This window comes from Heterocephalus glaber, unplaced genomic scaffold, assembly GCF_053883595.1.
Source record: "Heterocephalus glaber isolate CG9 unplaced genomic scaffold, H.glaber_assembly_v1.0 deba00001608, whole genome shotgun sequence".
In the NCBI taxonomy this organism is placed as follows: Eukaryota; Metazoa; Chordata; class Mammalia; order Rodentia; family Bathyergidae; genus Heterocephalus; species Heterocephalus glaber.
Window position 1 is genome coordinate 27,482,134 of NW_028258379.1, and position 23,319 is coordinate 27,505,452.

A 23,319-nucleotide genomic window follows, 5' to 3' on the forward strand; every position below is an offset into this window, starting at 1 on the left:
AAATTTCTTTTGTCCAAACAGCTTGAGGACTTGGGTCAAGTATGGAAACAAAATTGACCTAAATCAGTCATACTGTTATGTCGTGACAGGGATCTGAGGGCCTAGAAGTCTCCAGTGGCACGACCCTCATATCCCAGGGTTGTCCTATACCCCAGTGAAGAACGGAGAGGCAGGGCCAACTCAAGGCCAAAGATCCCCCAAGTGGTAAGAAGTCAGGTCATCCTGGGCACAGAAGGAGGAACTCAGAAAACAAAAGTAATGTGAAGCAGAGGTTTATTAATAATATGGCAGAAGTGGGGACTGCCAAACAGTGAAATGTATGGCAGGGAGAAGCTTGGAAGATGAGCTTCTCAGCCTGGTGTCTTTGTCTGGTCCACACTTATAAGGGTCATCCAATTTTCTAAAAATAGCTGTTTCACTGATTGGTACAATCAGGGTCTTAGCCTTTGTTTGTGGTGTGAGCCAAGGTTCACAGGATCTATGGGCACATGGCAAAAGTATGCAAAGGTCCCACAAAGGGCAGCCTCCTCCAGCACATCACGTCATGAGTAAGCGTGTGGTCATCTCCATTCAGCTCCCACCTAGGTCACGTCCTATGCTGTCACTCTAGAAACTGAAAGTTAGACATAAATGAGCTATGAAGGACATCTATAGACAGGTTCATTCTTCTTGAATAACATTCCAGTAAATGATAATAAAAGTGGGTAAAATTTTCTTTCTGTCATTTAACATCTTGTAATTAAATAAAGATGGCTATGACTAACTAAAAGGTTGTTCTGTACTAAGTTAAACATTTAAACATGTTTCTAACATAATGATGTCATCATAATGGTTATATTAGAATGTTATGTATGCCACTTTAAATCTCACGTTTTCTCTATAAAACTTCATAAGTGTTACCTGTTGACATTCTGCAATGGTTCAGCTCCTGAGACAACCATGATTGGTAAGAAATAACAATTCCCTAGTCATATTGTCCATTTTAAAGTGTTTAACATCTACATAAGATCATAAAATTAAACCTACAGATATCATTACAATGTTGCTATCACTAATCCTTCTGGGTGTTCAACAGCTAAGGTTTAGAGACCAGAATAAAAATAACAGGGCCAAGAAAACAGCCAATATTTTGGCCCTGGACTTCCAAAGTCAACAGAGACCCAGAACAGAAGGAGACCTTTCCTACAAGATCATACAACTGTGGTGAGTCACCCAACTTCCTGGGCAAGGAGATTGTTAGACCCCAGAGGACAAGAATCAACCATCGTACAGTGTGCTAAAAAGGAGGGTCACCAGAGAGACAAAACATCTCCCCAGCTTCCACAGAAGCCACATGGCCAAGCAAGATTGTGACCCATCTTAGTGGCTGACACTGACAGAAGAGCTAAGAGGCTCTATGCATGGTCCCACAAGTAACCCCTGAGGAGCCTTAACTGACCTTGATATTCAGCAAAGGTCAGTTTTGATTAATTTTCGCCTCACTTTAACTTGGTCTTGAACACTCAGCAAAATAGTATAACTAAAGACAACAGTAATACAGACCACACATAAAAGGGGAGCTCTAATCAGTCACCCCTGTTAATGATTTCCAGCCATACCTACAGACAAGTCTAGGAGCCAACTGGTTACAATTGTCCTCACCACTTTAGTGTTCATGCTTTGGTCCTACATACTTTAATCTCTTGATAAGATTTGTTTGTTTTCACCTAGAAACTACCAAACTCCAAGTGATCACCCAGACAGGCCTCTGCATTTCAGCAAGTAGCTACACTAACAACCTGCAGTTGGAGACTTCCTCATACAGGCTTTCAGTCAGTGGTTCCCCACTGCGAGTTTAGTATAGCAATACCTTTGTGTGGTAATAGCCTGGCTCCTTTCTTGGACCTACTAATACTTTTATCTTTATTGTGCCCTATATACTTAACTGTCTCACTCGCTTCACTTCAAAACATATCAATGCTATCAAAATACAGATGGTTCTGCAGATGAAACTTGCCGTGACACTGACAGGCTCCTTTGACCACAACTACCTAGATCATCCCCCCTGGCCAACACTGCTTGCCTGAAAGCCTACCATTGCCCCATCAGACAGAAGCAGCAAGAGTAGTCATCGATCCTATCCCTATCCTATGACCATAGGATGATTGAGTCAGAAGGGGGAATGTAAGGACAGCTGGGGAGCAACAGGCAATGTAGGGCATGACCTAGGTGGGAGTTGAATGGAGATGACCACACGCTTACTCATGACGTGATGTGCTGGAGGAGGCTGCCCTTTGTGGGACCTTTGCATACTTTTGCCATGTGCCCATAGATCCTGTGAACCTTGGCTCACACCACAAACAAAGGCTAAGACCCTGACTGTACCAATCAGTGAAACAGCTATTTTTAGAAAATTGGATGACCCTTATAAGTATGGACCAGACAAAGACACCAGGCTGAGAAGCTCATCTTCCAAGCTTCTCCCTGCCATACATTTCACTGTTCGGCAGTCCCCACTTCTGCCATATTATTAATAAACCTCTGCTTCATATTACTTTTGTTTTCTGAGTTCCTCCTTCTGTGCCCAGGATGACCTGACTTCTTACCACTTGGGGGGATCTTCGGCCTTGAGTTGGCCCCGCCTCTCCATTCTTCACTGGGCAAAAACCTGAGAAATGGGGGTCATGCCACCAGAGACTCCTAGGTCTCCAGACCCCTGCTGTGACCTAACATTACTCAGTAAAATATCATGAACATTTGTACATGAGCCTCAAACAACTTCAAAGAGCCATTAAGACTTTAGTGCTTTAGCCTAGGCAGGGCATGTGGGTTAGAATTTGCACTGCACTCTTGAGTTATGACTATAGATAAATTACTTAACCTCTTTGTGTCTCAATTTCTTACATGTAGAATGGGATAATAGTATGACCTACTCACAGAGTTATTTTGGAGGATGACATGAGATGTTGACTATAATATGTTTATCACAGAGTTTGGCACATAGCAAATGCTAATAAATCCTGGTTATTATTATTTGTTCATTGTTAAAGCAGAGCCTTAATCCTTCCCTCTTACTAATTCATTGCCCTTTATTCATCAGATTTTCTCAACTGTAAATGCCTTTCTAACATAATTCCCAACTGGATTAAGCAACTGATCTGTTTCAGAAGAAATGTGAAAAGGATGAAAGGCCCATCTAGCATCTTCCACACCTTTCTCTAAATAAGATAAATATTCCTTGATTCATCTTGGGTTCACTTGTAAATGATCTGTATCTAGACAGAAAAAGAAAGATAATCCAGAGGTGGTAAAAAGAAGGAGGCTATTTATTGAACAGGTAGTATGTTCCAAGTATTTTGCTGCGTGTTTTCACAACAACCCTATGAGGAAGGCATTATTATCCCATTATACATACCATAAAACTGAGGTTCAAAGAGGGTAAGTAAGCTCATCTGCTCAAGATAAGCAAACAAGCCAGGAGAGAAGCTCAGCTCTTCTCATTGTAAGTGGTCTTTTGGCAGGAGATGAAAGCACATTAAACCTCACTCCATGTCTCTTATGCATCAGACTTGCAGGTAACATCATGCTGATGGCTACTGGACCTCTTGACATGGATGCTATCATCACTGAGACCAATCAGCCTGAAAGAATAACTAAATTAAACTTTCAAACCTTGTAGCTTCTCTCCTTACAGTGCAGTAAGTCACTGTGTTGGATGGGTTTTACACAGTCTACAATACTAGCAACTGTTGGTAAGGACTTTACTACAAGAATGAAGGTTGTACTCCTGTTCACTATAGTTTTGGAAACAGGCACAGCAATTCAACAAGAGAAAGAAATAAAAGGAATAAAGATAGAAAACGAAGAAGTTAAATTGTCATTATTTGCAGATGACATGATACTCTATATAGAAGACCCCAAGACTCCACCAAAAGTCTTCTAGACTTAATAACCAAATTCAGTAGAGTAGCTGGATACAAGGTCAACACACAAAAATCAATAGCCTTCCTGTACATGAACAACAGAGTCACTGAAAGAGGAACTGGAGAAAAAACTTTCACAATAGCATCTAAAAAAACCTGAAATACCTACCTAACGGAAGAAATCAAAGACCTCCACTCTGAAAGCTATAGCACTCCGAAAAGAGAGATTGAAGAGGATATCAGAAAATGGAAAGACATTCCTTGCTCCTGGGTAGGAAGAATCAATATAGTGAAAATGGCCATACTTCCAAAACTGCCATGTAGATTCAATGCAATCCCAATTGAAATTCCAGCAGCATACTTCACAGACCTGGAGAAAACAATCCAAAAATTCATTTGGAACAAGAAGAGACCCAGAATAGCAAAAGCAATTCTAGGCAACAAAGCCAAGGTAGGGGGTCTCACAATTTACAACTTAAAACTATACTACAAAGCTACTGTGAAAAAAAATAGCATGGTGCTAGCAAAGAAACAGACCTAAGGACCAGTGGAACAGATTAGAAGATGCAGAAACAACTCCAGACACACTCAGCCACCTCATTCATCTTTGACAAAGGAGCCAAACACCTTCACTGGAGGAAAGACAGCCTGTTTAAAAAATGGTGCTGGGAAAACTGGATTTTAACTTACCAAATATTAAAACTAGACCTATATCTCGCACCATGCACTAAACTAAAATCCAAATGGATTAAAGATTTAAATATTAGAACAGAAACACTAAACTGGGCTGGAACAGAGGTTAGGTAGAACTCTCGAAGACATTGGTGTAGGAAAAGATTTTATGAACAAATCCTCAGTACCACAGGAACTAGCACAAAGAATCAACAAGTGCAATCTCTTCTTATTACAAAGCTTCTGCACAGCAAGAGAAACCACCAACAGTGTGAAGAAACAACACACAATGTGGGAAAAAACTTTTACCAAATGTTCCTCAGACAAAGGAATGTTCCTCTCTACTATCTAGAATCTATAAAGAACTTTAAAAAATCAGACCTCCCAAATTTAAAGACCCAATCTGAAAATGGGCATCTGAAATGAACAGACATTTCTCAGACAAAGAAGTAGAAACAGCAAATAAACATATGAAAAAATGTTCAACATCACTGGTCATCCGAGAGATGCAAATGAAAACAACACTGAGATTCCACCTCACCCAAGAAGGAATGGCTGCTATCATGAAATCAACCAATAACAAATGTTGACTGGGCTGTGGGGAGAAAGGAACCCTTCTCCATTGTTGGTGGGAGTCTAGACTGTTGCAACCACTGTGGAAATCAGTACAGAGATAACTCAAAGAACTAGGATTAGAGGTCCCATTTGACCCCGCTATTCCCCTGCTGGGTATCGGCCCAAAAGAATTAAAAGAATCATACCACAGCGATATATGCACACCCATGTTCATAGCGGCACAGTTTGTAATAGCTAAAGTTGGGAAACAGCCCAAGTGTCCATCAACTGGAAACTGGATAAAGAAGATGTGTTTTTTTATAAAATGGAGTACTACTCAGCCATAAAGAAAGAGAAACTAGAGATATTTATAGCTAAATGGATGCACATTGAGGCCATACTCTTAAGTGAAATAAATAGGACACACATGTGTAAATACAGAATAGTTTCTCTAGTGTGTGAAACTAAAAGTGTAAATAAGGATGAAAATGATTAAAATGAATAATTGATAATTTGAAATAGGAAAAGGTCCAAAGGTGTAGGGCTGGTGGGAGGGAAAGGGGAAAGGAAAGAAGGGAAAGGAATAAATAAGGGAAAATGAAAAAATGGAAACAAAGTCATAAATAGGGAGGGGTGGAGGGGTTGAACTGAGGGCAGGGGAATGAGGTAAAAATAAGAACCAAGAAAGATTACATAAAGGTACAAATTTACAGTGATGAATGTCAGCATACAGTATACCTAAAATGTACCAATAAAATTAACGAATTAAAAAAAATAAGGGTTGAGGCAGTGGGTATTGAAAGCCACAGAGACCCATTAACCAGCCTTGTGAGAAAGCAGGCTGTTGCCACCACTTTCTTCACCTCCTCATCCGTATGTCCCCCCTCTTCTCTCAGAGAAAAAGGCTGCAGCATCTATCAAAGCAGACGCTAGAGACGTTTTAAGGATTTCATGGAAACCCAGCAAAATCTGAAAGATACAATGAAATAGCTAAATGGTTCTTGAAAAAAAAAAGATATTTCAGACTGTTGCCAAAGCAGACCACAAGTTTAGGACTAAGCTAAGTCCCCATGGGGTATTAAATAAAATCTTGGGTGTTGATATCCTCAAACTCTTATGTCCTCAAAACTATCAAAGTGGAGCCTGCAGGGAAACTGAAGAGTTAGAAACATGAGGATGTTTTTCCAGGGCAAGGGCAGCTGCCTCAGCTCCCCTGAGGCTTGGCTCTGAGCTGTGTTGCTTCTTGTTCTCAGCACTGAGTCATACCAAGTGGAGCAATGGAGTGGAAGAACAGAGCATGGAGAATAACCCTGCCTGGAAAGTACACTTATGGAGGCCTCGAACAAGTCAGGACTCTCTTTATAAGCCCACCTTCCATCAGTTGCATAACAGTATTAGACATGAGCAAAGGGACTATCTGCATCCTAAACTCCAAGAATGGAGAACACCAAGAAAGAGGTGTTTGCTAATAACGCACTGGGCTTAAGAAGATACAGCAAGTGTATAAAGAATCAGAAGAGAATACCATAACCCTCAACATACATATAGAATAAAGTTAAACCCCTTGAAGGCAGACAAAAACAGGGTCAATATCAACTTTCTCTCAACTGGCCATTTTTATCTGTCCCCAGATCCTACTAAACCTCTGAAGGGTCTTCTGAAGCATCAGATGCTAAACCTGCCTCTCAAGAGACAGGGAAAAGAAGTAGAATGTAATGGCTAAGTTACTCATGCATTCTGGGGCAGACCTGGCAATCCCTGCTCTGTCACTTATGGGCTGAGTGACCTTGGACAGGTCGTGGAACTGGTGTAAACATTCTGATCTTATAAAATTAAGAAGACAATGATGGTCTTTCTCTTTGATAGGGTTTTCATGTTGAGTAAAGGCTGTAACCCAATATCTGGCATATAGGAAACCCTCAAAACAGACAGGTAATTTGTCTCTAGGTCAGAAGCCATAATACTCATCTGACATCCACCAAATCCTACAAAGGAATAATCAGATTCTCCAAAGTTACCTGTGATCAGAGTTTGCCAGAAAGAAAAAGACATAATCTGTTAAAACTATCTCAAAAATGTTTAAATGTTAAACACTATCTGGGCAATATTTTAAGTGGTTATATTTTAGGCAGAGCTTAAGAGCTTTACTGTTTATTGAAGAGAGTGAAGATGCATATTAAAGGCCATTAATACCTCCTGCTATGATAGGAAACACCAGGGGGACACTAGCCACTTATCAAAGATAGATGAGAAAGAGGAAGATGAGTCTCTAATGGGTCAGCTAAGTGAGTGCCAACGTGATTTCCCGAAAGCAGTAACAATAGAATCATCTTTACGTCTACTCATCAATCATGCCTCCGGGCACTCTCAATTCATGGTGAAAAAATCTTATTTCCCATGTATAAAATCTTCAAGGTCCCTTGAAGGACCCAGCTGAGACAGGAGAGTCCTGAATAGAAAAGGAGCTGTCACTGAAGAAATAGGAAAGGCCACTGATGCAGAGGAAGATTCGGACAGGAGTCGGGATATGCACCCGAGGGCCTGGCGGGCTACTAATCTCTTCCATCCTAGTAGAGCCATGGTTCTTAATGGGGGCAATTTTACCCACAAGAGGACAGTGGGCAATGTTACTTGGGGCTTTTATACCCATGGACAGTGGCACTGGCATCTAGTCAGTAAAGGCCAAGGATGCTGGTAACATCCTGCAGCGAACAGAACAGCTTCCAGGACACAGAATTATGCTGACCAGAATGTCAATCATAGTGAGCCTAAGCAACCCTGATTAGAGGAAGGCAGAAAAGAGGGGACTATCTGTAGAAAACCTGCCATGGGCTGTCTTTACGAGGTGCTGTAGAGTCTACTTAGTGGAAGTCACTTATGTAGGTCACTACAAAGTACCCTCTGGTTAAAGCTCAATAATATCCCTAAACTAATTTGGAAGAGAGCTGGTTGATAAAGCTCTAAAATTATTTCCTTTTTTTTTTTTTGCCTCCTTCCAGCTCCTTAGGGAAAGTAAGAAAGCAGCTGTTTACATTAAAACCAGGGTCTTTAGTCTGATAACAACAAACTCACATTATCCATATCACATTACTCTTACTGAGTTATTAGGCCTGAATTTATAATATGCTATGCACTGGTGCAGGGGAGTTATAGAGACACACACACAATGCACACAGAGGCACTCTTACCAAGTTATAAAGTTCACCTGTATCACTTCTTTTCTATGCTACTAAAATGCAGCCATTTCTTAAACTAAAAAACCTCAGCCTATTCCCTTGCCAGATCTGCCCCCTTGCTTATTTGGGAACAATGCTGATGTGCATAACCAATACCCTAATAAACATTTTCACTTCTAATCGGAATTGGAAGTTGTGGTTGAGCTCACAGAGCTGAAAATAGCACCCAGTTTCCAAAACAAGGAGTTTCATCTGCTGGAAATAATAATTTTCAGTTAACTCCTTTACTGCTGGGTGCAAGCTCAAAGACACCTTGTGGGAAATAGAAATCTCCTACCAAATGTGCTTTTTCAAGTTTTCTCTTGACTCATGCCAGGCATGTGGCAGAGGCTTCTAGGAGTCTACTTTCTACCACCTGTCCCTTCCTGCAATCCACGATGATGGATCAGCCCAGTAATTGAACATCATTAGCAGACTGAGATTGTCATTGCCCTAACTGCATTTGGCAGACACTAAAGTCCCCAAATAATCATGGCACTAGGCCTAAGGTAATGTATTAGCTGTCAGCTACACCCAGGCTTTTTTGGCTCCAAAGGCAAATAAACATTTCTGCCATATCCTTGGGGTGGCGGGGGCGGGGGGGAGCCAAAGAAGAAAAACAGTGGCCCTTGGTTTTAGAGGAAATATCAGAAAGCTTGCTGCTCAGCCCAATAGAAAGAGGCAGCTACCTCCTTCCAAAGGCCAAGGTCTAGCTCAAAGCAAGGAATTGGAATGTGGTCTAAAATTTGGCCAGTTTCCCTACAGCATCCTAAGAAGTCACAGTCAGCCTGGTCCAGCAAAAGAGCCAGCCCACAGCAGGGGAGAGAGAAGCTACTCCCTTCCAAAACCTGCTTGGGAATCTAGTATGACCTCTGCTTGATTCCAAATAATTATCCTTCCTTGCTAACTGCCCAGATTTCCTCCTGAAAACTTGGAAAGAACTCAATTAGCTATGACCCCTTAAATGCCAGTAGAGCCATGGTGTTTTGGTATGCTAAAAGAATCTCAAACTTTACATTGGTTTCACAGTGTAGATAAATACAGTAGTATATTTGATATCTTCTATTTTCAGCCCATCTGGAAGAGGTTAAGGCAGGTTTACTGGTGAAAATCTAGCCCTGCCACCAACTCACTGTGTGGCTCCAGGCAAGTAGCTTGACAAAACATAGGCTAAATTTTCTCAGATGTGGAGTAGTGACTCTCACAGTAATGAATGTTCTCCAAAGAGGCATATGCAAGCCATCTGCACCGAAAATCCCGGGATGCCTGTCACCCTAAAGCATCAGGAGTGCATCCCAGGGAATATGCACAAGATGTTTCTAGGATTCACCAGTTTTCCCATCCCTTCCTCTTCTTGGAGATCAAACAGTGCATTCCAAGACCCCTTTGCATTGGGGTGGGGCCACGCTGCTATTCAGCACATTAGGTCCTCACTGGCTGCCAAAACTCTTAAGAGGCAGTGTTTAATTTCCAGCTTTCTTCCCCTGCACAGAAAACCCGAAAGCCTGGAGTGTTGCCTGAACTTCGACAGACCTGGCAGAGGGCAGAGTAAGATGGAGCTCTTTGTGCCCAGAATATAGGCTATCCTCTTCTAACTCATGCAAGGATTCCAAAGGCCACCTCATTTATGACAAGAGGGAAAGGAGAGAGCTTCCCTCTGAGTGATCCATGTGGCCAGCTGTTGATTGACACCAGTGGCAGATCTATCATTTGTTTTCCCCAATTTCTTTGTTAACAGAATTTTAATTTTGTTCAACAGAGCAATGTGTCCAGCTCCAAGAGAATAAACATGATTCCTCCACTTCAGGGGTTCTCAACCTCTACCAGGCAGAGGATAACCTAGAGAACCTGGTAAGCACAGACTATTGGGCTCTTGACTCCTCCAAGAATTTTCCTGTCCAACAAGTTTCTGCTGCAGATAGGTGAGGAACCACACTCTGAGAGTCACCAATGTAAGTCAGTCTAGTTGTCTTCTGTCAGATACTTGCTTTCCTAACCTCCATTGCAGGTAGGAGTAATCATGTGACCCAATTTTGGTCAATGAGACAGAAACAGAAAACCACAAGGTAACTTCTAAGAAAGATTTTTCCCCCAAAGGACACCCTGCCAATGAAATACAGAAGGAGGAGAAGGAGGAGAGGAAGGAGGAGGAGGAGAGAAGAAGGGGAAGGAAGAAGAAGAAGAAAAAGAAGAAGAGGAGGAGGAGGAGGAGGAAGAAGGGGAAGAAGGGGAAGAAGGGGAAGAAGAAGAAGAAGGGGCAGAAGAAGAAGAAGAAGAAGAAGAAGAAGAAGAAGAAGAAGAAGAAGAAGAAGAAGAAGAAGAAGAAGAAGAAGAAGAAGAAAGAAGAAAGAAGAGGGTGAGGAAGAGGAGGAAGAGGAGGAGGAAGAAGAAAGTTGAAAGACTGACATTACTTGACTTCAAATCTTAACTATAAAGCTACACTCATCAAGAAAGTGGTATTGATGACAACATAAACAGATCAATGGAACAAAATAGGGAGCCCAGAAATAGCTCCATATAAATATAGCCAATTTATCTTTGACAATGGAGCCAAAGCAATACCATGGAGAAAAGACAATCTTTTCAACAAATAATGCTGAAGCAGCTGGTCATCCACATACCAAAAAGAAATGGATGTAGACAGACTGTATTAGTCAGCTTTCCCATCACTGGACACAATATCCAACACTCATAGCTTAAAAGAGAGGAGGTTTAATTTGGCTCATGCTTCCAGTCCATGATTGGCTGGCTCCAAGACAGAACCATCGTGGCAGAAAGACATGGTGAAGCAAAGATGCTTAATTCATGGCTGGCAAGCAGAGCAGAAAAGAATGCCAGAGTGGGAGAGGCAAAGGACCAAACACAGACCCCGAGACCATGCCTTCTCAACCCGTCCAGACGCACCTAGCAGTGTGCTCCACCAATCTCCAGTGTAGATTCCAAAGCCAATCAAGTTGAAACTCCACCCTAACTGCCACAAAGACCTTACAGCCTTCACAAAATGAACTCAAAATGGATCACAGATTTAAATGTAAAAAGTACACCAATGAAGGTCCTAGATAATATAGAAGAAAATTTAGATGACCTTGGGATTGGCAATGACTTTTTGGATATATACTAAAAGCACAATCCATGTAAGGAATCATTGGTAAGCTGGACTTTATCAAAATTAAATTTTTCTGCTCTGCAAAAGGCACTGTCAAGAGAAAGAAAAGACAAACCACAAACTGGAGGAAAATATTTTCAAAAGACATATATGATAAAGGATTATTATCCAAAATATACAAAGGACTCATAAAACTCAACATGAAGAAAAGAAACAGCACAATTTTAAAATAGGCCAAAGAGATTACTAGATACTTCATCAGAGAACATATATAGATGGCAAGTAAGCATATGAGAAGACATTCTACACTGTATGTCATTGGGGAATTGCAAATTAAAACAACATGGAGATACTACTGTACACTAGTTAAAATGGTCATTATCCAGACAATGCCAGAGGCAAGGATATGAAGCTATAGGAACTCTCATTCATTCCTGGTGGGAATTCAAAATGGTACAGCCTTTTTTTGAAAACAGTTTGGTGGTTTCTTACAAAAGTAAACATATTCACACTATAGATCCAGCAATCATGTTTCTTGGTGTTTACTCAAAAGAACTAAAAACGTATACCCACACAAAATCCTGCAAATGAATATTTATAGCAACTTTATACATAATTGCCCAAAATAGAGAGCATCCAAGATATCTTTCAGTAGGTGAATGGATTGGTCAACTGAGTACATACAGACAATGGAGCATTATTTATCACTTAAAAAAATGAGCTACCAACCCATGGAAAGACATAGAAGAAATTTAAATCCATATTGCAAAGTGAAAAAAGCCAATCTAAAAAGACTACATACTGTATGATTCCAGTTATATGAAATTTTCAAAAGGGCAAAACTATGAAGACAGTAAAAAGATGGTTGGTTGCCAAGGGTTAGTGGAAGGGAGAGGTAAATAAATGGAGCACAGAAGACTTTTGGGTCAGTGAAATTACTCTATATGACACTGCAATGGTGGATCCATGTCATTATACACACACATAAAATGGACAATGCCAATGCACCCTATCCATAGGGCCTAATGCACCCTATGGCTTTGGTGACTTGAGGTGTCAGTGTAGATTAATAAGCTGCTGAAAATGTACCACTCTGGTGGGTGATGTTGATAATATAGGGGCAGAGTGTATATGGGAAATCTATGTCCTTTCCTCACAATTTTTCTGTGAACCTAAAACTGTTCTAAAAAATATATAAAGTTTTTTTTTAAATGTCTCTTTTATCTTGGCTTAAATGTGGTTAGATGAAACCATAGTTACTCTTATGGCAGCCATTTCGCAACCATGAAGTGACAAGGCCAAGGATGAATAAACAACGTTCCAAGGAAAATGAGAACCGAGAGAGAATAAACGTGAGTACACATGACACCAAATCTGAAACCACCCACCTCCAGGCTTCTTGCTATGTGAGATAAATAAGGTACCAGATGCTTAAGTCACTGTTAACCCTTGTTGAGGGTCATGTCCATTTTCTTGGCTTCTCACACCATGTGGAGAGACTTTGAGTAATACTCCAAGCTTTTATCCCTACTTTTCAATCAGACTAGTCACTTACCTAGTAGACCTAGAAGCAGAGCCCCTTCAGCTTGGTCCCCTTCTTCTGCTATTTGGGACCATCTTCCAGCAAAGAGATGTGTTTTGTCTACACTCCACAATGCACCAAGGCTAGTGGGGTGGACTATACTTGTGGAGGAGGCCTGTGCTGCCTATGATTCAGTCACTCAGTGTGTGTGAGGCAGAATGTCTAAAATGGCCCCCCAAGATAAACTACCCCAACCCCTACAACTGGTCATAGAACAAGCTATCGTTCACATGTTACGTATGATGCAGTTGATAGGGAGATTATTCTCACAATTCTGTTCTAGTCACATGAGCTCTTAAAAGCAGAGACCTTTCTCCAGCTGGCCCAGAGAGATGCAAAGCATGAGCAGAAAACAACACACTCTTGCCATCTTTGAAGCTGAAGGAGGCATGTGTCAAAGAATGTGTGTGAAGCTGAGAAAGCTGCTGCCACCTGAAAACCAGCAAGAAAACAGGAATCTCATTCCTACAACTGCAGGAAGCTTTTTTTCCCTCCCAAAACATGAATGCATTCAGAAGCTTCCCCAGACCCCGAGGTCAGTCTGACCAATAGCTAGATTTTGGCCTTTCGATATCCTGAAGATAGCCCATCCATGCGCATCAGACTTCTACCAAAGAGCTGCAACATAATAAATGTGTGTTGTTTTAAGCTTCTATGTTTGTGGTCATTTGTTACACAGCAGTAGAAAATTTAAAAAGGCTTTTGGTTAACAGAGCTAAAGCTGCATTCTCCAGTCGACTTATCAGCAATAAAGCCAACATTGTGATCGTCTGACTCTGCTAGTTCTCAATTAATTCTGAACTTCAGAGGAGAAGAAAGAGTTTTTATTTATTCACTCCATTAAAAACCTAACAATCAGGCATTCCAAAGTATTACATTATGCCTCACCGATCCTTGAAAATGAGGCTCAGATGTGAGATACGTTAAAAAGACCCAAACCAGTGTCACCTCAGAATACAGGCACCCGGAAAGCTGACTCCACATTCTATTTTTATTACACACACACACACACACACACACACACACACACACAATTTCTTCCCAAGAGCTAAGAGAAAATCTAACGGACAAAAGAAAGATTTACTATTCATCATGCAACTTTTTTTAAATGCATCTTCCCCTGGAGAACTGAAAAAAATTCACAACCTCAAGGCTTGTTGGTTTATATAATCTGCATTTCTCAAATAATCACCCATGAGTAACTGGTCTTTTAAATGGACTTTAAATCAATGGCCAAGAGCTTCGAGATTTTCTACCAAAACTTTACACACAGTAAGCAAAAGGCTACTGGAAACACTGTCTGTGTATTCCGGAAGAATGTTTATTCTTCCTAGAATTCAGTCACCCTTCCAAGAGCCCCCTCCAACACTGGGTAAATGCATCCATTGTGCTGCCAACTCAATAACATACATCTGTCTAGCCTCCCTGAAAAGCTCCCTGGCTTTGATGGCATTGCAAGGCCCAGAGTGGGCCATCAGCATAAAAATGAAATGTGACATGTGTAAGCCTCAGCCCCAGATTCTACCAAATGATCCATTTAGAGGTAGCTTTAAGGGGAAGGAGAATAACACACTCAACTTGTAGTCTGAAAATGATTAGGGGAGACCAAACCCCCATTTGGTAGCAGATGCAATAAAATGATTGAGACCTCTTCCCTCATTTAGAATATACTAACAAAAATTCTTTTAATAAAAGGATATTTGAAAAGCATTTAATCTAATCCTTTCTTCTACAATGAAGGAAACTGAGATCTAGAGAAGCTAATTATATAAATATAAAAATGCCAGAGCAGTCATTCATTCCTCCATGTGAATCCTATTCTTCTAAATGTTCAGTCTGACAGATTCACTGTTCTCTTAACTCAAAGGGCCGTGGAGCAGCAGCTAAGAGACATCTTTGAGAAGTTCAAAGCAGCTCTTGTAGACAGGGCTGCACATCTAGGTCAGGGGGACCTAAACATCTGAGAAGCACAAGAGCTGAATACTTCAGTCTCCATGGTGACCATGGAGAAGCCCAGGTGTGTGTGCTAATGAGGCCTGTTGGCCAGCCAGCACCCAGGGCAAAGGTTGTAGGACCTTCCAGCAAAGTTCATACACCATGAGCTACTCAGATAAAACCTGAAGGAATGGCTGTCTTGCCAGCTTGCTTTTCTCTGAAACACACACAGCTCTGGGCTCTGTATCTGGCCTTGTACCAAGCTTTCTCCCACACATTATTTCATTTAATCATCATAAAACTTTAGCAAATAGATTCAAATTCTATCCGCTTTTGCTAATGAGCAAACAGAGGCAGGTTACCCAGGACTGCACAGCTTATAAATGTGACTAGAACCAACTCTTGTGTTTATTTCCATCAGCCTACTAAAACAAAACAAAACAAAACAACCATTCTGAAATTGCCTATCTGGGGAGTTTCCTCCCACTCTTCTACAGAGAAATCTAAGCCAGGATTTCAGACCCAGCCTAAAACTCAAAGTTTAGGAGTTCTTACCTCAGAGGGGTATGGAGGCTTGTGTAGCTTGAGAGCTTATCACTGACTGATCTGTCTTTGCCCATCATTCTAGACTCCAAAAAAGATCTCAAAATGTCATTTAAAAAACTTAAATAATCATGAGAAAGCATTCCCTGATAAAGAAAGGTCTGGAAGGCTTGAGAATGAGGTCCATAGTGAGCAAAAGACCAGAAACAGCATTACACCTAAGCTGAACAAGACTTCTGTGAAATCATTCGAATGGATGCGGGTGAGAGGGGATTGGGAAGCCCAGTCCAGTCATATCCATCCCACATAACTGTCACTGATGTCATGTGACATGTCAGTTTAAGTAAATAAATTCCTTGACTTGAGATTTTTGTCCCATGTTTAAAGGTGAATATTTCCAAGAGGAAAAACTACGACAGCAACAGTTATCAGTACTTAGGGTGAAGCCACACACCGGAGAGCTATTGCTGAGGGAGCTCTCCCAGCAGGGGGCAGTACAGTGAGGAGCCAAGAGGAGACAGACTCAAAGCACAAAGCTCAGTTGGGAGAAAGCAGTTCCTGGGAGAAGCCAGGATCCACCAGGGGAGCGAAGAAGTTTCATTAACAAAATGGGTGGATTTACATTTCTCTACTTCCTTGCAAAGACACTAAAGAGACCATCTTCCACCTTTAGGGCTAAACTGAGTGCTACAGTTTGAATGCATCCCCTCCAAAATTCTTGGGTCGAAACTTAATGGTCAATGTGATGTATTCAAAGATGGGGCTTTTAAAGGTGATTGGGTCAAGAAGAATCCTCCCTCACGGGTGGGATTAAGGCCCTTATAAAAGAAGTTTCATGCGCTGTTAGGCCCTTCTTCCTTCCAATCCTCTGCCTTGTAAGGACTGGGCATTTTTTCCTTCCAGAAGATACAGCAACAACGCACCATCTTGACAGGAGACATCGGGACCCTCATCAGACAACTGAACAACTGAACCTACAGGACCTTGATCTTGAACTCCCAGCCTCCAAACAGTGAGAAATAAGTTTCTGTTCTTTACAAATTACCTTGTCTCCAGGATTTTGTTATAGCAGCATAAACAGACTAAGACACTGAGTATGCCTTACATCATCAGAAAATCTATATTGGCAAATTCATACTTAACCTTCTTGTGCTGTGATTCCAGAAATACTGCTCTAAAGTAGGAAGCTACTCAAGCAAAGAATATGTAGCTACTGTGCCCAAATTAGACAAAATGTAGAAAACACAATCATAATATTAAACTATTTCACTAAAAGCAAATGATGCTCCTGGTAATGCCTCAGTCTCCTGCTGGCTAAAGCCAACTGGATTGCAGTAGTTAGGTTTAAACAGATGCAGTACTCACTCGAAAGACCTTCTCCACTCTTGCAATGCTTTTCCCAAAGATGGTTCCAAGTTGGTCTCCAATTCCAGCCAATAAGAAACCAAAGAGTGGAATCCCAAAGATGGCATACAAAATACAAAAGATTTTGCCTCCTTCAGTGCTTGGTGCAATATTCCCATACCCTAGTGAGAAACAGTAGAAAGAGAAGGAAAGTGGTGAGGTGGAAGAGAAAGCAGGATGCCGACCAAAGAATCCACAGACTTTTAACAAGATTTGTACATTTCCCCACCTCCTGAGTCAGAAGGAATAAAATTTCATTTTAAAGGCAATTCAAAATATTGTTCCATTGCTTCTCCTGATTCATTTCTTGTAAATAATTTTAAGGTCTAAATACATTTTGAGAAATTCATGGTCATCCAGAATTGGACTTCTAATAGAGAATGGTACTATCCTCTTAGAAACACCAAAGATCATAGACATGATTAGTTTAGGGGACCTGAATGTCTGGGAAGGTTTCACAATTGCCCTTTTAGATTAGGTAAGGGGTGCTTCTCCTTTACAGTCCTATTGTGGGACACCCTCTTTATGTGGACAGATGGTGGCTGACTTCAGCATTTGTTTTCATAGAGTGATGAGTGCTGAACATTAAAAAGGAAATGTGGTTTGCTACAAATTCAGAAAGGACTTATCACTTGTGTAAGGAAGCTTGGTAACAGTAAAGAATGAAAAGGCTGGGCATGAAGGTGCACACCTGTAATCCAAGCTACTCAGGAGGCTGAGGCAAGAGGATTGCAGGTTCGTGCCCTACCTGGGCAACTTATCAAGACTCTGTTTCAAAATGAAAAATGAAAGTGGCTGGGAGTATATCTTAGTGCAAGGCCCTGGGTTCTGTCCTCTGTATCACAGAAAGGGAAGATGATTAGGAAGATGAGACGACAAGGAGGAGGAGGAAGAAGGGTCAGTAGAGCACCTAGCTGTGCATGGCTCTCTCTCATTCCTGGGAACCCCATACCATCATTTAGTCCTTCTGCTCTACCCATCACCTCTGGCACCAATGGCACAGTACTACATAAATGCTTTTTGGTGGACTAGGTGTTTGAATACAAGAGAATCCTTGCACAGTCAGGTCTACCAATACGAATTCCAACTAATGCTTTGAAAACATCAACATCTGCATTCTTAAGAGATTTTCGATTATACTATTGTACAGTGAACACTGGGCCTACTCTGTAGGGATGGAGCTAAACAAAGTATCACTGGCAGAAAAGGCTTATAGTGTTAGCACAATTTACATAAGATGAAATCTGCAAATAATTGATCTTCATTTTCATGCCAATTAGCATTACAGTGTTATGCTAAGCAGGATCTAGATAATCACCTAACCATTCTCCCATTAGAGGCTGTTTCTGAATCTATGCAATGAGTGAGTTACTGGAAGCACAGTATGGGCAGGATAGGAATACAGCACAGTAAAGGGTCACATTGACGCCTGGTCCACCACACACCCTCCTATGGGCCTGGAGAGCTCACTGTTGATTTCTGCATTGGGGATGAGTCACTTGGCTATTTTCCTTCTCAGTGAGCTCTTTTTCCTTCTGCTCAGACCGTTCAAACCTCTTATCACAAATTATTTAAATTACAGTTTCCATTTCCTAAATGAGTATTCAGGCAAGGCTTCCTAATCTTGTATTTCCTTCATTCACCATCATTTTAATTTAAATGTGCAGAAAAAGCTCTCAGGACTTTGCTCAAGTGTTTTCAAGAACTTGGAAAAAAAAATTATTTTACTAGGCATTCCCCTCTAGGATAATCCGATTTACAAGTACACTAACCCAGCTCTATTGGAAAGGAAACAAATGTGTCTCTATTTTAGCTCCACTTTACACAGGCTCTTGGAAACATTCTAGAAATTTATGGAGACACTGAAGTCTCTCTCTTGGCTATCTCACCATTGCCTGATTTCAGGGACTATAGGTTTTCTCTTCATCTGAGCGTCTAATAAAGGAGCACACTGCAGACACAGGCAAATAGAAGCTGTGAATCTGCTGTTCATGCATCCTTTTCAATCCTGACAAGTGCTGCACACTTCCTCCAGCCATCAAAGTGCAGCCCCTACCCTCAGCCTCTTGGGTAAGACCTGTGCTCACAGGGTTTGTCCCATGTCACCCAAGTAGCAGCAGAAAGAAATGCGGAAGTGAAAGCTCAAGGTCCAATTCTACCTCATGTGACCTAGCCCTATACCCATTTAACCTGTCCAAATCCTAGTGTTGGAGAGATGTTATTATTGTTGTTGTTGCTTTTATTACTATAACTTATAACTGGTTACTGTTTTGCAGACTAGAACACTAAAATCAAATTAAACCAAAGTTCTCAGGTAAGGGCACTAACAGTATAATATTCAAAGTCCTTAAATATAGTTAAGGGCAGCATTTTTGAGGACATAAAGTGATCAGCATTCAAGAGTAGTACTGGATCTTGCACATGGAGCTGGATGTATCTGTGTTCCTTGCCCCTGGTAAACTACATGGAGAAACTGTTTGACACCCTCCCCAACCCAGTCACTCTTGGAAGATTCTAGAATTTATACCGGAGCTTTACACCGAGGAATAAGAAGGCCACCTTCCTGGAGTTTCAGCTGTAGTTGTGTCTGGCATTACAAGCTCCCCTGCCTGCCCTTCCAGAATGCTTAGTGGGACTCTGAAGTAAGCTGTGATGGTTGTAGTTAGGCTGTAACCTAGAGACCACATGGTTCCTGTTCTGAGTCTCCTGTGTACTGACTCTCAGATCTTGGGAAAGTTATTCAACCTCCCTTTCTTCATCTGAAAGATAGGGCTACTAAAGCATCTATCTTATTATTAAATGTTCATTGAGTTGCATGTGAATCATGATTCACATGTGAAGACAAAGACCTGTGACACATGGTGCCTGGTAAGCACCCAGTATTAGCAATTATCACCTTGCCCTGTAGTATAATGGGGAAGGAGTCACTTCTGAGCAATATGTCTTCAGGAAAACTAAGCCCTAGGGAAAAAACAGATGGTTGGTTCCTATTTTCCTTCCAGAAACTCTGTTGTTCTCTCACCAGGACAAAGGACGAAACATTCATACCTTGACCTGGGTTGGCTCAATGACTTGGAGGGCCCATGGCTGGATTTGAGATATGAGTTTCTCTTGGGCAGCTACACACAATTGAGGCTGAGAAATAAGAGGGTGTGATGCAGCTGCCAGGGGAGATATTCAGGAAAACCAGTCCAGAACATTAGAACCAGATTCAGAAAAAGTAAAAGGAGGTTCAATAGGTTTCTCCACCAACTGGCTCCTGGTGACTTTTAGCAGACGATGATCTGATCGGCCCAGCAAGGACACACCCAGAAACAAATAGGAGGCTATTAAGGACAAGCCTCAGCTCTGTTCATCCATAGCTAGAGAAACAGTTCCAAGTCTTTTATGAAGGAAAAATCTGGCGTTTAAAGAGGACTTACGCCTGATACATACACATAGAAGTTTCTGTTTTCTATTTATGTGCCAATGTCAAATCTTTGCCAAACAGGTGCTGCCCAGCCCTGGCCTTTTAATTAAGCATGTGCATTTGGAACCAGCCTGCCTATGCATGCCCACCTGCTTTCTGAGTATGCAAACTGTGCAGTCACCCAGGGCCTCACATTTAGAAGGGTCCCATGCTTAGTTTACTGCTCTGATACTGCCATTTTGGTATTCCTCATCTTTTATTTATTTGCACTAAGCCCTGCAAATTATGTAGCTGGTCCTGGTGAATGACCCTAAGCTCCACTGCTTACTAACTCTGGGATAATGGACAAGTTACTTAACTTCTCTAGGCCTCAATCTTGTCATAGATATAATAAAGTTAATAACAGTACCTACCTCATGTGATTATTGCAGGCTTATATGAGACTGTGTATGCAAAGCATAGTGCCTGGTACCCAGTAAATGGTAAGCACAAAATCTGATAAATAAAAACCAAATTACCTCAAACAAACAAAAAATAATAACTGCTATTTGGGGGGGGGGGGTACCAGGGATCGAACTCAAGACCTTGCACTTTCGGGGCAGGCAGCAGAACCACTGAGCTAAATCCCCAGCCCAATAACTGCTATTTGTATCCATGGATTAAAAATCCAACCCAAGTGCTGTGTAAGTACAAGCAAGTAGCTGCTTCAGATCCTTGGCAGGTACAACCCTTAATTGAGGCTGCCAGGCAAGTGACACATTCACCAGCTAACACCTGGCACCTGACCAGGTGCTCTCTGATGTAGGCACAGCCAGGTGAGTCAACCTGAAAATGGCTCAAAGTCTAAAAACCTCATTGCATTTCACAGCTGTTGTTAAGAACATGACCACTCACTGCCCTTCTGAACATGATGGTTTGTGGGTAAACATCTGCACACAGGAGTGAGAGTCCTTGCTCCAGCTCAGAAGAGCTACTTGCTGGGGATCCATTAGCAGAGCTGATAATCAGAAGCAAGTGGGACTTACATCAGAATTAGTTGCAGAGAAAATAGAGAAGGGATATGGTGCCCTCGGCAAAGACTGAGCTGAGTCAGGTCTTCTTACTTCTTGTGTGGTACTGGTTTGGAGAAGTGCCTGAATTTCTCCGTTTGCTGTATGGTTGTCCCTTGGTATTCATAGGGGAGTAGCCCCAGGGCCCCCTGCAAAGAGTAACTCCACAGATGCTCAGATACCTTATATATAAAATAGCTTAGTGTTTGCATATAAACTGCACACATCCTTCCCTATATTTTATATCATCACTAAATTACTCATAATACAATCCAAATGCTGTACAAACACAGTAGTTGTTATATTTTATTGCTTACAGAACAATAAGAAAAAAAGTCTATATATTCATTTTCTTTTGAATATTTCCAAAATCAACACAGACATAGAAGAGTAACTATACAAGTAGAAATCTTTCTGTATAAATCTCAGCCTGCAAAACACATTTTTTAAAAAGTGCTCTGATATTCTCAGATAAAAGGGACCTCTGATACTGAGTAGCATTGCTGCTTCTCAGACTATTATTCTTAAGATCCCTCTCTCCACATTCAAAGTAATGAACTTTTTTTTTTGTAACTGAAAAGTACATAATTTCATGCTGCTTGTGAGTCTTTCTCAAAGCCAATTTGGCAATCCCTGAAAAGGTCCATGCCCTTTGACAGATTCCCTTGGAATCTTTCCAAGGAAACAACCAGAGATGAAAACCACACTTCCTGAATACAGATTTTCATCATGATGTTCACACTATTACAAATGGGGAAACGTGATTACAGCGCAGATAGAGGAGCCAAAGGAAATCATCCAAGATCGGCCTTTCAAAGAACTCTAAAGTTCTAACATTACTAATAGCTTGTAGAAATATGGACAACATTACTTTGCAGACTATATGAACTCATGCAAGGAGATTATGTTTGCTATTTCACAATTAATGAGAACACAGCTTCTGGCTCTAGGTGCTCCTAGAGACTTTCTTGACTCCTTTCTTGACTCCTAAATTGTAAAAATTTCTCAGGAAGAACTGGAAGAATTACCAGGCCATGTATTTTCTTATAAGTCTTGCCTTTATAGGAAATGAATGAATTTGCCTCCAAGTAATTAAAAAGACAATTATTTCCATACCTTATTATTCTTACTTACATTGTACTACAGTTTTTTCTAGAATTCTCTAACTGTAGGACTTTATATGGAGCCCCTCCCTCACTCTGGAATTATAATTTAGCCAACTAAATGGTGTTCAACTTTCAATACATTATTTTTCAGTTAAGAGAAAGAAAAAAAGGTGATGTTTTCTAGCACCCAATCTTAAATGCTAACTGTGCCATGACACTGAAGTGAGACTTTGGAAATTGGGGTTTATTTTTATTTGTTTTGTTGGCAAACTTGTATCATAGTAGTTTCCTGTTCACATCTGGTGTCCTTCTGACTTGGGGAAAGGTCCTCCTCATAGGCATAATTGGTGCGACAGTGTTCTGCCCCCTGCTACAAAGGAACAGCCTCCCAGACAGGCAGGTTCAGGACATGGGCATGGGAACCTGAAGGCTCATCTGACAGGCTGTCTCTGCCTAAGACCTTACATCAGGAGCATGTGCAAGATGTCCAAAGACAGCAGGAGACAACCACTTGCCATGGGGTCAGAAGACGCTTACTGACTCTCCATAAGCTCTGTACATGAGTGTGTGTTAACTAGGATTTTTTTCTGTTGCAGGTAATTTTAAAAATCCAATGCAGACGGGCTTTAGCATTTAAAAGAAGAGGGGAAGGAATACATTGACCTCAGTAATAAGAGAATTAACATTTAGTCATTCATACCTCAAAGGATGTGAGCAAGACCCCATTTATTTCTCCCCTTTTCTTCTTCTGTTTCTTTAATGTTAGCTAAATTCGAGGCAGAGTAACCTAGCAAGGGAAGAAAGTTACCGATAGTCCTTTGGGTCTGTCTTTGTCCAGATT

The 23,319-nt window shown here is 41.2% G+C and overlaps 1 protein-coding gene across 3 annotated transcripts in view; it reads right to left on the minus strand.

The window, feature by feature from the left end:
- Kcnk10 (potassium two pore domain channel subfamily K member 10) overlaps positions 1-23,319 on the minus strand; it is a 172,426-nt gene that overhangs the window by 37,033 nt on the left and 112,074 nt on the right. For all 3 annotated transcript variants that reach the window (XM_013066892.3, XM_087195450.1, XM_087195451.1), the window contains exon 4: positions 16,876-17,036. In XM_013066892.3, the coding sequence (XP_012922346.1) occupies positions 16,876-17,036 (161 nt within the window). The remainder of the gene's footprint in view (positions 1-16,875; positions 17,037-23,319) is intronic.